Here is an 18903-nt window from a genome sequence, read left to right as displayed (position 1 = left end):
ATCTATTTAAAAACTCTCTTATTTTCTCCTAACTCTTGATGTGTTTTCAGCCCTTTAGCAATGACTTGTCTTGTTTGCAAGTAGATTTTTCTGATTTCCATTTATGCTTGCAGACTTTTAAAAATTATTTTTATTTGACAGCAGGCAAAGGACTGGTAAGGTAAAGCCCAGGAAAATAATCATGGGACTAAAGATATAAAAAATGATGATTTAAAAATGACTTCTTAGTGACTCACTAAGGGGAAGACATTTGCAGACAGAATGCTTCATTTTGGATTTCCCTCCATGATTCATTACTGGCAAACATTTAACTACAGATTCAGTGGCTTAAGTACGAAACACATAACTTTTTTTCAAACTACTTTGTCAATGGCTTATATCAGATCTATAGTGCTTCAGTAAATAATTTCTTATGTATTATTACCAGCAGGAGTTAAAACTTAAAAATGCAATCCCAAAATAGATGTTGTTGGACAAATATTTCACTGAGAACAAGATAATTTTTGTATAAGATTGTACATGAAGGTTACTAAGTTAACTGAACAGTTTCTGTGAGACACGATCTGAAATTTTGCTTTATTCAGTCTCACACGAAAACATTTTGGAAAAGCATTGTTAGATTAATTACTGCTAATATTTGTGAGATATGTGAGGATTTTTCTGTGAGATGTGCTATTTAAATGTAAAGAATTTTTCAAATCTACTTAATTTTACCTCACAAATGTAATTGTATTAGCAAGGTATCATAAGAATTATTGTTTCTCTTTACTATTTTGATCGATGAACATCTTGGATCCCAAATTTGTACTTAAGGTTAACATTTGTTTTTGTGTTATTAGCATCTATTTCTGCGCATCTGCAACACCTTTTATTTTGAAGGTTAAGAACTTCAGATCCAGATGAGAACAGAGCTCGTCCAATAGGAGACCTCGACTCAACCGCACTTTGTAGAAGATTGTTGATGCTCTGCAGTGATTGGCCTAAAAGCAGGAAGTGACAAATTACAACAAGCTGATTGGTCGGAGGTGCGTCAGTCAGTCACTGCCTTATTCAAGTGCACATAGAGTCAGTGTTAAAAACATGTGAAAGATGGAGAGAACAGAACATGAAGTTCTCATTGGACTACAAGTTAATACATCATTTTAAGGTTTAATTAGTAAAATACTGTATGTAGACTGTTTGTGTTCCAGGTGTTTATTATCCTACAGCTACAACAACAGACAAGCAATGATAATTAACACACTATAAAAAGTGTCTACCAGATTTAGTTTTCTACTGCCACCTAGCGGCTCAACTGTAAATTGTTAAATCCAATGTGGTGAGGTAGTATTTACATTGAGAGAAGAAACTGAAAATACTGTAAGAAATGGCAACACAAAACGTCATTGAAGTATTTTAATTTGCATGTATTTAAAATGATTACATGTACATACAGATAGTGACAGTGCAGGTCCAGCTGTGGTAACACAAAAATCAAAATGTATACATACATTTATACATGTATACAATAATGCATTTTTAAAAAAGATAATTGACATAAATACATGGTAAAGCATTTTTTTTTCGGGGAGGGAGGGGGGGCAAAGTCTCCTAAAACTACTATATTCAGTCATAGAAACATTCCTGAAAAAGTCTGTGTAATTCCACATTAATCAAATTAATCAAACTGAGACTGAACTGTGTCAAATGTGTACAAGTCAACTTATCTGTAAAATATATTTTTCAGTAATAAGATAATTTCAGAACTATTTATTCTGGTTTAAACAAAGCATTCTTTTTTTAAAAAATGCATCTAAACTCACTTGATCTTTGTTTTTCCTTTACTTAGTATCTGAACAAGTTAATATGTGTTTTAAGTGTTTATTCCGGATATTTGCTTTGTTTTCTTCTTTAGTTTTATAATAGAGCAGCATTATGGACATCTCAAGTTTATACAGGTGGAAAGGTATAGGGCCAGCATTCGCCTGGGAAGATTTATGATTTTGTTCCAGGAGCAAGAGAGGCAGCAGGAGCTGTGATTTCTTTGTTTGTTTGGTAAGGATAAATAAACCATGCACATAAAATAGTAAAAATCTATATGGCCTTCTTGCCTGAGCACATTTCTTTCCGTTGGTACATGTGTGGCTTTTTTTGGTCCAGTTTCTCTGAAGTATTATCTTGATCAGACAATACACATGGTGCCTAATTAGGTGTTTTCTTTCAGGACTATTCCTTGGAAAATTATGGGTAAATTACTGACTTGTGACATAAACCACTGCCAGATAAGGTTCATGCAAAACAAGGCCTTTTTTGGTTTAAAAAAAACAAAACAAAAAACAAAACAACAACAAAAATCCCAACAAAACAACCAAAAAATTTTTTTTTTAACTGAGACAAAGAGGACACCAAGTGTGTACATATCAATAATTAAACCCTGATTCCACCGGATTAAAGTATACAGTCAAGAGAAAAAAAATAACACAGCATGGAAACTAAGGACTTTGGTCAACATAAACAAAAAAGCAAACATTTAATTCTGTTTGAAACAGGGCCTGTAATGAAGCTGATATAAATTTAAAAAAAAAAAAACACACATAAAACAGATTTTTTGTAGTAACTGTCACAATTTTTTTTTATAAAAAACAGGTCAGGCAGATGGAAAAAGTAAGAACATTCATTACACCCTTGGAGCTATAATATTAGAATCAGTTCAGTTTTGTCTTTGTTTAAGCACTAATCGTAGCATCAATCAGTTCAGTGAGCTTTATAAAAGTGCAGAATAATACAGCAAGACCCAGCAGTCCCCCCTTGAACAGCACTTGGTGGCAGTATAGAGGAAAACCTTTTAACAGGAAGAAACCAGAACCAGACTCTGGAAAGGAGAGTGGAGATTTAAAAAAAAAAAAAAAAGATGAGCATTTGAACAGTAGGCACTGGGCCAGTAACGGCAGGTCAGAAACCTGCAGCTCTGCAACCACAGATACCTGCAGAGAGTGAGAGGACAGAGAGGACAAAGCACAAACCATGCAAGAGAGAAGACACAAAGTTAATGACATGCAAGAGTGGCATATAAATGCATGGAGAAGAGAGGTACCCAGTCCATCGTGGGTAGTACCCCAGCATCCCGAGCCTACAGCAGCATAACAAAGGCATGGTTCAGGGTCACCGAACCAACCGAGCTACACTAAATGGGAAGGTTCTGGGCCAAATCTTAAAAGCAGACAGAGTGTTTGCCTCCTGAACCCAGACGGCGAGTGGATTCCACAGGAGACGAGCCTGACAGCTAAAAGCTCTGCCTCCCGTTCTGCCTTTGGATCCACAAGTAAGCCTGAAGACTGACAGCAAAGTATTCTACTGAGATATAACATTAGAATGTATAAATGTATTAATGTGTGTTGTGCTCTGCCCTAGATTTTGCCCGTGGAGTTCCCCTCCCTCCTGTCTTGGTAATTGGCTGACATCTGGGCTCCTACACGCAATTGATGCCCACCATCAGGCTATAAAAAGACTAAGGAACTGCTCTACCAGGACTCTTGGCCATTCATGTCTGCCAGCACAGCTTGCTTTGTGAGTTGGTTTTGTTAGGTCTTAGGATGTAGGTTTTGTTCATATTGTGTTTAGGGTTCCTGTTACTTTAAGCTGGTACAATTTGTTTTGTGTGTAAACCCTTAGTTAATTCAAGTTTTACTACGTGACCTATCCATAGCTTTCCAGAAAATGCTTGCATTGGAAAACTGCTGTTTTTATCCTGTTTTTCTTCTGTTGGCAGGAAATTTAGCTGTCAGCATAAAAAAAATAATTTTGTCAAGTTTAGATTTACTGATAACTTTATCTCCAGTTAGGGCTGTTTTGTTTGTTGTTGTAACAAGACAGCATGGGACTATGAGGTCTTAAAGATATGGTGGAGCTTGGTCATTAGGTTCTTTGTAAGGAAAAAAAACCCAATGAGAGAAGCTAATATGGGAGGATATTTGTTTTTGGTTCCTGTCTTTACATATTTGCTGTATTAGCTGCATTTTGGATTGATTTATGTTAGTGTTAATAAGACACCCTGACAATAACCTGTTACAGCAGTTCAACCTAGAGGAAACAAAAACACTGATGGCTTTTGCAGCATCATTTTATGACAAGATATTTTTAAATTTGACAGTATTATGAAGGCTAAAGGCCATTCTAGAGTATTTTTATATGTGATTTAAAGAACAAATTCTAGAGAAAATAACACTATGACTCTTCACAGTAGTGCTGGAGGTCAATGCAATGCCATCAGAGTAACTATATGGTTACGCAGTGTGCTTCTGAGGTGTCAAATACAGTCGCTTCTCTTTTGTTTGGATTTAGCAGTACAACCTTAGAGGTAATCCTTCATGTCTGTAAGACATACTTGAAGTTTGACTAACTGATTGTTTTTCTGGCTTCGTAGATAAATATAGCTGAGTGTCATCTGCATAGTAATATGTGCTCATGCAGTGTTTCCCAATACTATTGTGAAAGACATGTTGATTGTCTGGATGAAGTGACTAGTATTATTAGCCCAGAGAGATTTATGAGAGAGAAGTATTCTAAATATAAATCAGCTATTGTGCTTGATGATGCATCTGTGACACTTGTGGAAAGGCTATGACAAATTGTTTCTCCAACAGTTCATGACCTATTTTGTTTAAGTAGTTCATGAAATCTTTATTATGGAGGCCTAAAGGAATGCAGAGCTCAACAGAGCTGTGACTCTTTGTCAGCCTGAACACAGACTGATAGATAATATGTTATTATTTTTTTCCAGGCTTGGTAAAATTCTTCTAAATTAGTGGAACACCATTTCCTTTTGTTAGCTTCAGATGTTGTAGATTAGATCCCAATAATTAAAACCTCCTTAAGGAGTAACATTCTACAATTCTACAATTTCATTTAGCAGATGCTTTTATCCAAAACAACGTACATCCGAGAGCAGATACAACGCAAGCAAGGATCTAGTCAGGAGAACAACAATCTGGATCAGTGCCATAGAACAAATTTAAGTGTGTTCAGGCGTTCATGCCAATACTAGGCTGTGTGGGAGGAAATAGGAAATTTTACTTTTTTTTTTTGTTTGTTTGTTTTCAGTTTGTCAAGTGCAAAGGTGTTTCGTGAAGAGCTGGGTCTTTAGTCTTTTCTTAAAGACTGAGAGGGAATCAGCAGATTGAACAGAGTTTGGTAACTCGTTCCACCACCGGGGAGCCACAGAGGAGAAGAGTCTAGCTATCGACCTCGGGCCCTGTTGTGGTGGTTGCATCAGGCGGCATTTGTTGGTCGAACATAGTGAGCGGGAGGGGGTGTAGACATGTAGACCCTGTCTAATTTAAACCACTGACATCTAGGATGTGGTCTCCTGCTGTTAAAGTGTGCTCTGTCATCACACTAAGATCTAAAAAGCTTTCAAAGGCCTTCAGAAAAATGATTGTGGATGTCTGACTCTGGAAATTTGGAAGATTTGATTGAGGGATTTGAAAGATCTCAAAATGATCTGAAATAAATTATTCCACTGTGAGGAAATCATCTGCAAGTGGTGTAGATTTCAACCATTGATCGTTTTTTCAAGGACAGGCCACCTCAGCAAACTCAGTGCAAAAACAAAACGTTTGATGCAAAAAGAAAGTCTCTGGGAACCCCAAACCCAGCTCCTGCACCTGTTGGTATCAAAGTGCGTCTACAGTTTCAAGCCACATGCATGGAAGCCATGCCAGGAAGGAAAGAAAGACAGAGGAAAACTACAGTTTGCCATTGAACATATAGACCTTTTGGAATAATGACAGATAAACAGACAAATACAAAACAGAGTTCTTTGGCTACACAAACTGTTGGCATGTTTGTAGACTGCTGTTCAGGAGAAGAACCTCATACCATCTGTGAGGCATTGTCTGGAGCTCAACTATGACTTCTGCATCACATCAGAGAGTGTTTAAGGATAATGTGAGGCCATCTGTCTGAAAGTTGATGTTGAGCTCTAAGTGGACCTTATGACAGATAATGACTCAAAGTACACAAACAAATTCTCCAAGGGTTGACTAAAAAAGATGAAAGAAAGAGATACAGAATGGCCTAGTCATTAAAAAAAAAAAAGCCCCAAGGCCACGAGTTTACTCCCTTTTTCCACAGAAGAAAATTAAATCTATTGATATCTTTGTTGACTAAGTTATGTTCCCTTGTGGCATCTGCAGGCACTGCAGAGAAAGGTGGTACCTCACTCCTACAAAGAGGACCAAATGTTTGCTTGTTCAGATATGTTGACAAAAAACATTTCCGTTTTACACATGACTGTATTTGACCTGAGTGTCCTGTCAATCAAACAGCTCTGGTGGATTTGCAATCTGTTAACCTTAATGAACAACCACAAGACTAATCTACATATAATTCATATTCAAATTTATTCATATTAATTTATAAAATCTCTTAATCAAATACCTGCAGGAAAAAGAGAATGACACACACACACACACACACCTACATACACACACACACACAAACACACACACATGCAAACATGCAAACACATTCACATAATCAATTCTCATGCAGACTCTGGTAATGCAACCATCTTGGTGTTTTCACTTTCATCGTCTTCTTCTTCTCTGGGTAAAGGATCGTACTGTCGTCGATACAGCAGCCGCGTTACTAATGTGATGATGAACATCTCCAGGATCAGCAGCTGCTGACCCATCACTGTCGAAAGCAGAACAGAAGCGAAAAGGAAGGTCAGCAGTGGAAGGACCGGGAGATAAAAATCACAGGAGACTTCAAAGAGTCACTGCTGGTGAACAAATGAATGCATTAATGGGTTGACTCGTTGCTGATTGATTGAACAGATAAACACAGGGGTGAATGGACTGATTGCATAGATGGACATTGACTCACTGTATCCTCTGGCTGGAGCAGAAAAGGGAGGAGTGCAAGCGATGGTCCCATTCAAAGCCAAGATGTTGATGATAGCAGTTTGCAGCTGGCTCAGGATCAGCACCAGCTACCAACACAAACACAGACACTGTTAACCTTGGCAAAGCTGGAAAATCAGAGCGCAATCTTATGATGCCACTGTAATCTGAGATGGTGTTCGTTCACAAAGACAAGAGCTTCGGTGCAGGTGTGTTTTCACTGCCATGTTTGTCTGTGAGCAACATTATAGAAACAGTATAAGGCTGAACACTTGGTGAAGAAGAGGACGATGGGCAAAGGAAGAACCTATTCCATTTTGGTGTAGAACCAGACAGTGAAATAGATTGTGCAAAACTGGTCAAACATGTTTACGTCCAGCCTGCCATCTACACCGATCAGCCACAACATTGAAATCACTGACAGGCGAAGTGAATGACCTTGATCATCATGTTACAATGGTCTGCTGGTTGACCTTGGGTCCTGGCATTCATGTGGATGTGACTCTGAGACATACCACCCACCTAAGCATTTCTCCAGACCAATCACCCTCCTATATGGCAAGGGTGACAACTAGTGGCAGCAGCCTTCTCCAGCAGGACAACTTGTCCAACTCCACAGCAAAAACTGCTCTGAAACGGCTCAAGGAACATGACAAAGAGTTCGAGGCATTAACACAGACTCCAGGCTGCCAAGCTCCCAATCCATCTGTGGAAAGTCCTCCAACAGGCCTAAGTCATAGACGCCCAACCCTGCAACCCAAAGGACCCAAAGGATCCACTGACATCTCCAGTGGTTCTATGTCCATGCCCTGATGGGTCAGAGCTGCTATGGTGACTTCAATACAATATTAGGGAGGAGGTTTTAATGTTGTGGCTCATAAGTGCACAGATCAGTGACCCCATTTAATGTTTATCTGAGGAGGTAAACAACTGTCTGTGTGCATAGTTCTTCAGTGTCTTACCTGGTACATGGCGTACTTGGGGATGATCTTGAGTGAACGCAGGGTCGTCCGTAAGTGCATGAATGTGATCGCTACAGGCCACAGAGCTATGATCGTCAAGATACCCACAAATGGGTTGATCCATATTGCAGCTCCAGTAATGCTCAACTGAAACACAATCGCACACACAGAAGAGTAAGGAAATCTGGCAACAGAACAACAGGAACTGAAAAGTAGTTGAATGAAACCTCACAATAGCTATAGTTTTTTGTTTTGTTAAATGAGCATAGCAAGTTACGTACACCAGCTGTTACTGCAACAATGAGCCAAGCATGCTAGTATGCTCACAATTACAGCACAATGTTGACCATGTTTACCTCCCTATATTGTTTAGTGTTAGTGTTGTCATGCTATGCTAACATCTGATACTAAACACAATAAAAAAATAACAGCAGAGGCAGCATTAACAAGCAATCCTTTCATTTCTTAACAGTGAACAACAGGAGTTCATGATAATTCATGCATTATGTATTAGTCACACATTTATTCAGGACATATTTCAGCAATATTACAGCTGTTGTTTTCTAAAAAACATCCAAAGGGACAAGTAAATGTTCACCTTTAAATGAGCAAATCTAAAATATTTTTATCCCCCATTGTTTAACTATAAAAGGTTGGACAAATCAACTGTACAAACATAAATTAGGGATACAAATATTGCGCATGCAGACGTTTCATTCCGCATGCTCATTTTTCCAACTCACATCACTCAGGTCAAAGGTCCCGTTGGTGTAGAGGACAATGGAAAGGATGGTGAAGAGGATCTTCAGGAGAGCAAATTGGAAGGAGCCAAGTTTGAGCAGGAAGAGAGAGCGTCTGGAGATGAAATAGAGGAAACTATTTCATGGTAGCTGCTGATGGTACAAAATGTTTAATCTCTAAACACATTTAAAAACAATTACGAGTTCATTGTACGATTCCCCGCTGCCCTGAGTCTATCCGGGATAAATTATCGCAGAATGTTTTGAAGCATTGGGAGCAGCCTTGGGCACATTTTGATTGGCTTTTGGCATGTTAAGATTTGAACACTGTTGTGCAACCTCAGCAACATTGAAAGTGCTTCTGAGGAGCTTCATGAGTTCTCATAACCAGAGCATGCCATAAGTAGCATGTCTTAGCTTGATTGCCGTCATCATCATTGTGTGCAGAACTAAACGTTTTAAAAGGATTTATTGTGTATTTGCACTGAAGGATACAGTGTATACAAATCTGCTTGGCAGTGCTTGACACCAGCATGCAAAGCTGCACGTACTGTTTCTTAACCAGACAGTAGATTATACAGATCAATATAGACAACAACAGACAGTGTGTGATGAAAAAGAAGTGCATGGCAGCTGACTATATTTAAACTGCATGGATCTTATCAGTTAATGGTGACAGATAGTAAAAGTGCAGCCAGTCTTTACGCAGCCAGAAAGGTGCATGATGCCCCTGTGTTTGCCCTGCCCTGACAGGGCTGATGACCAGGAGTGTGTTCAACCTGTGTTCGGAGAACAGAAGCGCACCTCTGGTCTGAGTTCACTATTGTATGCACAGAGGCTCTCCGAGTTTACATAATTTTCAAACAGGCCAAATACTACATCAAAGCCAGCCGACGCAGTTGTAACAATCGTAGAAGCTGCACAGTATCTGTGTCTCATTAGTATTGCAGAATGTGTGAGTCACCATCCCAGAAAAGCAATTTTAAAGCATCAGTTTAAGATTTCCTTGGAAAATTACCAGTCTTCACGGCAGCTTTTTTAAACACAGACAGCTAATGAATAAGTTCTGTACGAACACCGTTTTAAGTCTCTTCTTAAATGCAGCTTGATAATCATTCGATTTCAGTCAAAACAGCTACCCTCTGGTTTTTATTACCATGAGGGCCCCTGCTGAGAAAAAAAACAGATTTCCTTTAAATCTAACAAAAACCCCACTGTTCTGTCAAAGAATGATGGGGGCAAAGATCTGAATCTTCAAGCTGGAGGCTGTCCAACTGCACTCACTGCAGCGATCAAACTTAACATGCGCTCCTCTTAAGTGTTCCTCAGAAATTCTTCACAGCCAGTACGTTGTTCCAAATCGGCAGCATCAGAAACGCCATTGATTATCAGAACCGCAGGCTGCATGATATCACAGGAGGATTTACCGTGTGATGGCCACGTGGGGCAGGCAGGGGCAGCAGCAGCAACAAGGCCCCGTGCTGATCCTCAGCTTATGCTTCTGTCCCCGCCTCAGGAACGCCTGGTCGCCACCCACCTCCTCCACCATCAGGATCAGGAACTTAAACACCACGATGGCAAAGTAGCTGCGGGGAGATAAGGGGGAGCAGACAACGGGTAAATGGAAATAAGAAATGACAGGCAGGACCAGTAGAAAAGTAAAGAAAAATGAAACCACCCAGATTACACAAGAGTACCGCTGTTTTCTATAAAACTCTCTGCAGGTTACGAAGTTCAAGTTTCCTTGTGATCTTTCTCTGCAGGTTTTGTGGATGAAAAAACACACACAGCACAGTGAAAGACAGAAGGTGAGAAAAAGAGAAATAAAAAAAGACCCACCAGGCAGAGAACATATCAGTAAACATGGTGGCTCTGGGGATCCACATCCCCAGACACGACATGGAGCCAATCATCTGAAAACGAGAGGCCAAAGAGAGAGCAATGTGAAGCTGTAGTATTGGGCTAAAATATGTGCATTTTATCCTGGAATCTGTGGAAAAACATCATGTCATCTGTATGTTTTCGGTATATTATTCCTACCGGTGCTGCACCATTCACCCAGATGATTATACTCTTCTTTGTGGCGGGCACTTTCTTATAGATGTAGACACATTCCTCTATGAACACCAGCACGGATACCACTGCCATGAAAGTGAGGACGGAGTACAGGATGATGCCAAAGATGTCCAATTCTGGAAGAAGAGAGGGGAAATGACAACAAATGAGCTGTGTTGAAAATTCAGGTGGGACTCAAATTTGTTCTCCAGAAAGTGAAACTCACTCTTTTTGATGTTGCTTTTGTGAAGTTAATTGGTATTTATGTTGCCACTGTTTACTCAGGCAGGCTGAGGAAATCACTGCCAGAAAATAATCAGTCTAACATGTTTTAACAAGAGTTAGAGCCTAAAGCCATGCTAATGGCTCTGGGAGGCTAAACTTAGACACAGTGGGGCTTTGGGGTAAATGCCAAAACCAAAAAAATAACAATCCTTATGAGTTAAAGTGTAGCAGGTATGCTTCTTGGTATGTTTAACATCTTAATTTAATGTGCTAATTTGGACTAAACACAAAGAACAGCTGAAGTTGTAGAGAACGCCAAACAAATCAAAAATAGCTACTGGACAAGAAAAGATCACTGAAGTGCTTAAAAACTGTAGAATCCATCAGTGGTTTTTGAGAATTTTTCATTGAAAAGTACAACTGTAGTGTAAGCTTCTGTATACAGGATCACCAATTAGGGTTTGTCCTCTGCAGACCATGAATGTTGGTGCCAAATGTCAAGAAATTAGAGCCAAACTGATCTATCGGTCAGCCAATTGGGCAATCATTGATATATTGATATGTATGTTGCATATATGTTGATATGCACCTATGTGAAAATTTTTGTTTTACAAAGCATAATGTTTGGGGCAATTTGAAAATGGTGTCATCACATAGTTTGTCTAGGCAGACATGCACCAACTCCATTATTTACAATACTCCCTGCACTGTCTGCAGCACATGTAGCAGAGAGCACATTGCAGCTGAGCAGGTGATGGTGCGGAGTCAAGTGGTGTCTTCATGGTAGACTGGTGTCTAGTTTGTCAAATACATACCTAGAAAATTAGTAAACAGTAACCCCATCATTTCCTTTTTCAAAATAACGCTAAATACATACAAAATACATACAAAAACTCTGTATCAGTTGAGTTCTAATGGAAATCAATCTAACAGTTGCTGAATACATTTTACGAAAACACTCAGTAGTAAATCTTGTGTTGGCACCAGAAGATGAGTCAGAGGATCATCAAAAGTCAGATTTCATGACAATCAGTCCAATAATTATAAAGTTAATTCCTTAAAAAGCCAAAAATTATAGCCTGCTGGGGTTTCTAGACATAAAATCAGAGCGTAACCAACATCAGAGCACCACGCCTGAATGTCTTTTCAAAACTGAAAAATACTGTCTGCCGCCCTTTATTGTGTTGATAAAAAAAGATTCAGCAGGGATTTATAGCCAATGTTAAAGAATGTGAAATAAACGAAAACAACAACAACACAGGAAACCAAAAGCAGACCGTTGCCATAGCATTTAGCAGGACGACAAACTGAAACAGAACTAGATTCTGTAACTTTCTTGGCCATCTGATCGTTTTAGACTATGTCAAGATATTTAGCAGCTTTTTCGTCAAGACAATACAAGTTTATTTCCAAGCCATCCTTGAGAACAAACAGAAGTAACCGTAAAAGTTGAAAAAAAGCGACAAGTTGCGCAAAACAGATGGCATCAGTGGCGTTTCTCAAAACGTGGTTCATGACTCTGTAAGAGGAAATTCTGTAAGTTATCAGTGTCGTGTGAGAAGGTGCAAGAAAGTATCTGGCGGAGTGTAATTTCCGGAAACAACTTCAGACGTTGACATCAGCGGACATGTGTGGTTGCAAGTGAATTTTTCCAGCAGATGTTTCAGAGAAAGAAAAATTGCGACAGGATGACAAAACTCGCTCTCAAGGAAATAAAAAAATGGGAGGAAAGGGTAAGTAAATGGTTCCAGTATGTTGCCCAGCTGTGGATATTCTTCCAATCGATGTCATTTATTCTCTGGTACCAAAAGATATTAGTGGTGATCAGTACACAACAACACACACAGACTATCTCTCTACACAGGTAGTCAGGTCGGAGAACTAAAAGTCCCATTGATAATTGGCACAGTCATTCCTAACAGTGCTTTAGAATGTTTCCATCCCTCTGGGTTCTGTTAGTTCCAGTCCACCTGATGTTTAATGTGGCCACAAATCATCTCTACACAACGAAGTGGAGACAAAACTGATCTAGATGTTTAAAGTTTGACCTACTATCGACCAGCCTATCCTGGAGTTTTGAAGTTGATGCCAATGCTAATATTGGACATTTGTAAAAAACAAAAAATCATTAAAGCAAAGACCCCCACTTTTTTTTTTTTTTCAAATTTGTTGACTTGAACACAGTATGTACTCACTAGGGCAATTAAAAGAACAAAAATGAACTTGTCAAAGCTCTTTTTTGGCAAAACTGACAGCGACAATATTCCTCCAGTTACATGAAATTATTTTTTTATTTGCTGACCCACATATTGCCCATAATGATAAATTTACTACAAGCTCATAACAGGTGATATATCTTCGATTTCTTAGTCTAGTTCTAAACATGTGTGCTCATGAAACTAACATCTAGAAAAACTAACTTCTCTTGGAACAAATTATCTTTAGTGCTTTGATGAGTATACATGCGCATTTGCTTTTTCAGCTTCATTTAGTAGCTTCTATCAGAAAGAAGTTCAATTTTGGCTAAAATAAAAAAATAAAAACGTACAAAAGTCAACTGGTAAAGCAGAGAAACCAAACGCTCAAGAATAGCATTTTTTTTTGTATCATGCCTCCTGATACTGTTAAAGAGGATGCAGTCGCCCCGGTATGAAAAGAACTACTGTACTTTCACAGAAGCACATTTATTGTGATAAAGCCAGTGATTTACTACATTTTGTAGTTTAAAAAAAATAAAGCTTATTTCTACATAAGTGGATTTCCTCCTCAGATGTCAGGCTGCAAAACCTCCGAGGAGTGTTATGAGAAATAAAAAGCAACGTGAAAAGGATAATCCCAGCAGTCCGAGCCCTAAATAGAGAACTTATAATAATAACGCCACTCTAATGGAAAGGATTAATGGATTAACTTGATCACTTGTTAAAAACCATAACTTAGTCCTGAGCTCAAACCTGAGCTCTTGCCTAATATTTACTGCTCATGTCTGAACTTTAAAACTGGAGTCAGTGGATCTGCCAGAGCTTGTACAGAGGCTTCCTCAGCAAAACAAGAAAAGGTTTTAATTTCTTCTTACTTCATTTAATAGAAGGTTTGCCTGTCTGCCTGCTTCTGACAAAAAAGTAAATAAAAAAAAAAACAAATCTATAAGCACTTGATCACAGCCCCAAAAAGAAACAAGGAGACTTCTGCATAATGTAAAGAGCAGAGCACATCCTACAGTCACCAACCTGGGGTCCAGTAACTTCCATCATTTGTTAATTAATCAGAACCACCAGTTTAGTTTCTCTTCCCCCCACCGTTACCATGGCTCTACAGTTCAGAAATCCCACCAAACTAATTAAAATTCCTGCGGATGAGAGCTTGCTGCTGCGCAGAGTGTTTCTACACAGAAGCTCATCAGGTGCTGCTCCTGAGGACAGAACTTGGACCCGGTTCTGAGGCTGTGAAATACTCTGATCTGCGGTGCTAAAACTACTCACTGACAATGATGTCCATGGCCAAAGGAGGCTGGCCCGTGCAGCCCGGAGGAATAGTTCGGTTGGATCCATTACTCATGTTGTCTGCAGTCGGTGGAGTTTCAACAAATGCGACTTCCAGTTGGGTCTCAGCCTGTGTGCTTACATCCACGTTGCGCACGGTGCGTAAAAGTCGGGAGTTGCGCGGTTTCTCCTTTCCAAAGATCCCAAAAGCGTCCTCAGACTTTTCCACAAATGGATATGTGCTTCCCAGACACCCCAAAACACTTGCTGCAATCACTGGACCCGCCTCCCTCCCGCTGTCATGGGACGGTGGGTCGTCTGCAACCAATGCGTTCTGACGAACCGACGTGAAAATGCGATATCTCAGAAGTCATGGCATGTTTCAGAGGAAAGTACATATAGCGTGGCACTGCTTTTGCAAACTCTGAGTCAGAGTTTAATAGCTTGCCCACATTTTTACGCAACAATGAGGTGATGGACGATTTCCAAACGCAACAATGACATTTCTGTGAGGAAAAAAAAAAAGTTATTATTGTGCCAACTTTGACTTGTTGAATCAGATTTGGGCAGATTTTTCACCCTGCTGTGGGGTATTATGGTAATCTGCGGTCTGTGGTGTGGCTTTCTGGGGCATGTGTGGTAGTTTATGACAATTAGTACCACTTGTAAAGCTTGACTCAGCCAAACCAAACCATGGCACTTAGAAAATGAATATCCATCAAAGTTGTTTACCCCATTCCACTTCGGCATCTTTTCTCTTTTTCCTACCGTGACTATTTTTGGCATCTTTAAAAGCAAATGGTCTTCTGGAAATCTAAACTCTGATAAGAATTCAGCAGAAAGGTATTAGTCATTTTGCTCCAGACAAAGCATTCTCCTCTCAGATGGGGATCCCTGATTAACTGGGAATGTCTTTACAAGTTACTGGAAACTCCAGCAACATGGGCAATAAAGTTCAGGATGGAGGAGGAGCAGTCTATAACAGCATTTGTGTGTGTGGACAACTCACATCACATGCCCCCCCAGTTACCATAGCAACATGCACAGAGGTATCGTCATGTGAGGCATTTGCTGCAAATCTTTTTGTGCCCTTGGCTTCTTTTGAATAATTTTCCACAACACTCAGAGGCCTCGGTGGTGATGCAGGAAAAAAACAAATAAAAACACCCAACAGAAGTAAAGCCAGTAAACTACTGTATAGCACTGATGCAAAAATACAGTTCAACAGTTGCATTTTTACCAGCAAAGATCTCACCAACTACTTTATGCATCCTAGTTGGTCTCACAAAAACATATCCAGTGTTTCTTGTGTCTGATCATCTCTCTTACACCCACGTCTTTCACATACAGCTTGCATTGTTTGTCAAATCTGCCTGTTTGTTCAGGCAAACCTTGGCTCAGAGAGGTTAAAATAACTTAAAGGTATTAGTTTTCCTTTGCTCAGAGATGAAATCTCTCTGTCCTTGGGCTGCATGTACAGGCCCATCTGAAGGATGATTAATCGCGATGGCTGAGGGGCACAAAAACAGTGATACATGCCCGCATCAGATCCTGTAAACTGAAACACATCTTCCACAGAGCACTGTGTACAGGAAGGATGAGATGTGCACAGATTGTATCAGTCATTTTCATACGCTTTACTCTATATGTTCCCCAGTTCGACAGCACACAGCGTGACCCATCCCTGTCTGGCTTCATAGGACAATTGAATCATTTTGATCAAGTCTGAGCAACCAGTCAATTCTGGTTACGTCAAGGCACACCTTAGCTTACGTTGGTACATTTCACTGACAGCACACTCATCAGATTTGTTCTGACTGGCCTGAGTTTCCAAGAGTTTACAGAACAATCTTTAGCCATTTTTAATTTGTACCTTGGAACAAATCTCTTGTAACAGACCGTGGTGACAATTACACTTTGAGACATGTCCTCAACGTACAGTGATTAAGGGAACAACTCAGAACACAAAGAAAGTAGGAGCACGCTATAGGATGTGTGTAATTCCTGATTCACATCTGGACGCCAGATATTCAGGTGCAAGTTCATTTGGAAGCAACCTCTGTGGCAGGAGCCAAATCTGATTCCTTTGGATTTCCTGCAAAGACGTGCTGTCGCCTGTGTTTGCAGAACCTGATGTCACTATCCAGTATCACTATTTAATAGCTTGTTCTTTAATGGATGAACCATCAGATGGTCTTTAGTGAAACTGTACCTTGTTTGGCTTTGCAGGAGGTCAGACAGTTTATTTTAATAAATCACTGTACACTACTTCTGAAAAACTGACCTCAAGGTCATTACCTTGGTTGATTACAGTTTAAATAACCATGGGAACGCACACAAACACACACACACGCAAAACAGGTACAGTCGTCCTCAAATGTACCCTCCCATTAAAGAAGGAAAAAAAACAGCTTTCACTGAAATAAGTTGAAATTGACAAAAGTAATAATAACTAAGAATTTAATGAAAATCATGACATTGCTTTTGAATTGTGGTTCAACAGAAATATTTCAAAAACACAAGCCCGAAAATAAAACAAAACAAAACACACACACAAGCAAACAAGTATGATGGGACCCGTAAACTAACATTTTGTTGAACAACCCTTTGAATCAATCACTGCAATCAAGTGTTTTCTGTAACTCTCAATCAGACTTCTGCACCTGTGTTACCAGGTATTTTGATTTTGGCCCACTGCTCATCAGCAAATTGCTCTAATTTTAACCGGGACTGTTATTTTTTTAAAATTATTATTTTCAACCACAATTCAAATGAAATATCTTATTTCACTAAATTCTAATTTAGCAATTTTTTATTAATTACTACCTTTTCAGTTTCTAGTTATTTGAGTTACTATTGTGAATTTTGCCTTTTCTTTAATGGAAGGGTATGAATACATTTGAGGACGACTGTGTAGTCATTCACCCATATCTTTAAACATTAAAGACATACAGCAATTAAAATGGATTTTCATATGTGGGAGTTCTTCTTCCTGTGTTGTAAGAAAACTCTGGTATGTTTTCTTCACATTGTACGTCATTCTACAGTTCTGCTGCCAGTGGGTGTTTCCAATCACATACTGTATGCCACTCAGTCTGCTGTCACCTCAGCCAGTACGCCTAAAAGATCTGCAGAACAGATGTGATTTAAACTGCAAGGTCCCCATTTGTCTACACTTTGATTGCAAACAGGCGTATCAGGTAATTTTGTAGAGAAAACTCGAATGAATCATGAGGGACTGGAGAGGATTGGCTCTCTGCAGAAGAAGTCAAGGGCCTTGGTGTCAGGCAGATAGCAAAGGTCAATGTTCAACTGGGTTCCTGAATCCACAGAGAGTATTTACACTGAGCAGGAACCAGTGCAGTGTTTGCTGTTCTGACAGCACAAGGCTAAACACAGAAACCCATTCAGTCTGTAAGCCGTTACTGCATCCTCATTGCAGGAATTTAATGCATTTATAGTGATACTGAGGCTTGTTTCACAAAAACCATTTGCAAGCGCACACGGAGCATCCAGTTTCTCCAATATCTGTCACTGCAGAGTTATCAAAACTAGTGTGAGAAAACGATTTGAAGATGCTACATACATTTTCTGCCTGAAGCTTCACATCCACAATTTAGTTATTTAGTAGTTGCACATTATGTTTGCGACAGTGCACTTGGGAACATCCTGGTAAACACATTTCATTTCCTGAATAGTGGTAACATAATAATCGTATCTCATGCTGGAAGTCACATCGTGCATACTTCAGACTTCTTGAAACCAACCTGAGTAGCTTCCACACACAAACTGACTCTGAGCAAAGTACAAACTCTTTGTATTCTCCTGTACCAGACAACTACTGCTTTTAGTTTTATTATGCAGCCCTTTTATTTTAAGATTAAACCCACACCGACACAAAAACACACCTACATGATATAGTCTTAAACGATTAAAGAGGAATCTATAATGATATTGAAGTCTGGTCGCAGTTCTTAGAACCAGGCTGCTTCTTAAGTGAAAAAAGTTGTGCAACATTTTCTGTGCCTCCAGAGGGAAATGCACAACATCTGATACATTCCTGTAAGTAATAATGCTGTTGGCAGCTTTGGTTGTTGTTGCGTTGAGGACTGAGTTTGAAAATGAAACAAAAAGAGGCTGTGGGGTGAGAACATGAGTTTAAGAAATTTACAGAGAAGAATATCGAGTAATCTTAACCGTATGGAACCCTGCTTGACATTACATCGACCTACTAAAAATGTGTTAAATGTGGGCCAAAACTATTTATACCTGTAGATTTATTCTGTAAATGTCGACTTACCGTTCCTTCAGCAGCAGAAATTGCAGATGTATAACCACAAACCTTTGTGCAAGGCATCTTTATGAACACACACGTTGGTTATTATTTGCAGATCTTTCTCATTTGTCCACAAAATGTCACTGCATGGCTACAGAATCTGTTCAAAAATTAAGTGCTTGTACGGAATGTTTGTACATGTTTTAATATTTTCATACAAAACAAAAGGTTTTCACACATTCATGTATTGTGATACACAGCTACAATGCTTCTGACCCTTAT

At 39.4% G+C, this 18903-nt stretch overlaps 1 protein-coding gene across 1 annotated transcript; it reads right to left on the bottom strand.

Annotated features, from left to right (window-relative positions):
* Nucleotides 1-6357: 6357 nt before the first annotated feature.
* slc51a (solute carrier family 51 member A) lies at nt 6358-14703 on the bottom strand. Its single transcript, XM_008298554.1, has 8 exons — nt 14346-14703; nt 10627-10778; nt 10426-10499; nt 10014-10172; nt 8590-8701; nt 7847-7993; nt 6868-6973; nt 6358-6675 (listed from the first exon to the last, which is right to left on the bottom strand). The coding sequence occupies exons 1-8, from the start codon at nt 14419-14421 to the stop codon at nt 6524-6526; spliced, it is 978 nt and encodes a 325-aa protein (XP_008296776.1). The 5' UTR covers nt 14422-14703; the 3' UTR covers nt 6358-6523.
* Nucleotides 14704-18903: the final 4200 nt, after the last annotated feature.

The sequence above is a fragment of the Stegastes partitus genome, unplaced genomic scaffold (assembly GCF_000690725.1).
Source record: "Stegastes partitus isolate 25-593 unplaced genomic scaffold, Stegastes_partitus-1.0.2 Scaffold1327, whole genome shotgun sequence".
Classification (NCBI taxonomy): domain Eukaryota; kingdom Metazoa; phylum Chordata; class Actinopteri; family Pomacentridae; genus Stegastes; species Stegastes partitus.
The sequence above is the reverse complement of the archived record's forward strand: the minus strand, read 5'-3'. Positions and strand labels throughout refer to the sequence as shown.

Coding starts and splice junctions, on each gene's coding strand:
- slc51a (XM_008298554.1), bottom strand. CDS start 14,421: ATGAGTAATGGATCCAACCGAACTATTCCTCCGGGCTGCACGGGCCAG. Junction 8,702..10,013: donor CCCCACGTGGCCATCACACG/GTAAATCCTCCT, acceptor TTTCATCTCCAG/ACGCTCTCTCTTCCTGCTCA. Junction 6,974..7,846: donor CCAAGTACGCCATGTACCAG/GTAAGACACTGA, acceptor TTGTGTTGGTAG/CTGGTGCTGATCCTGAGCCA.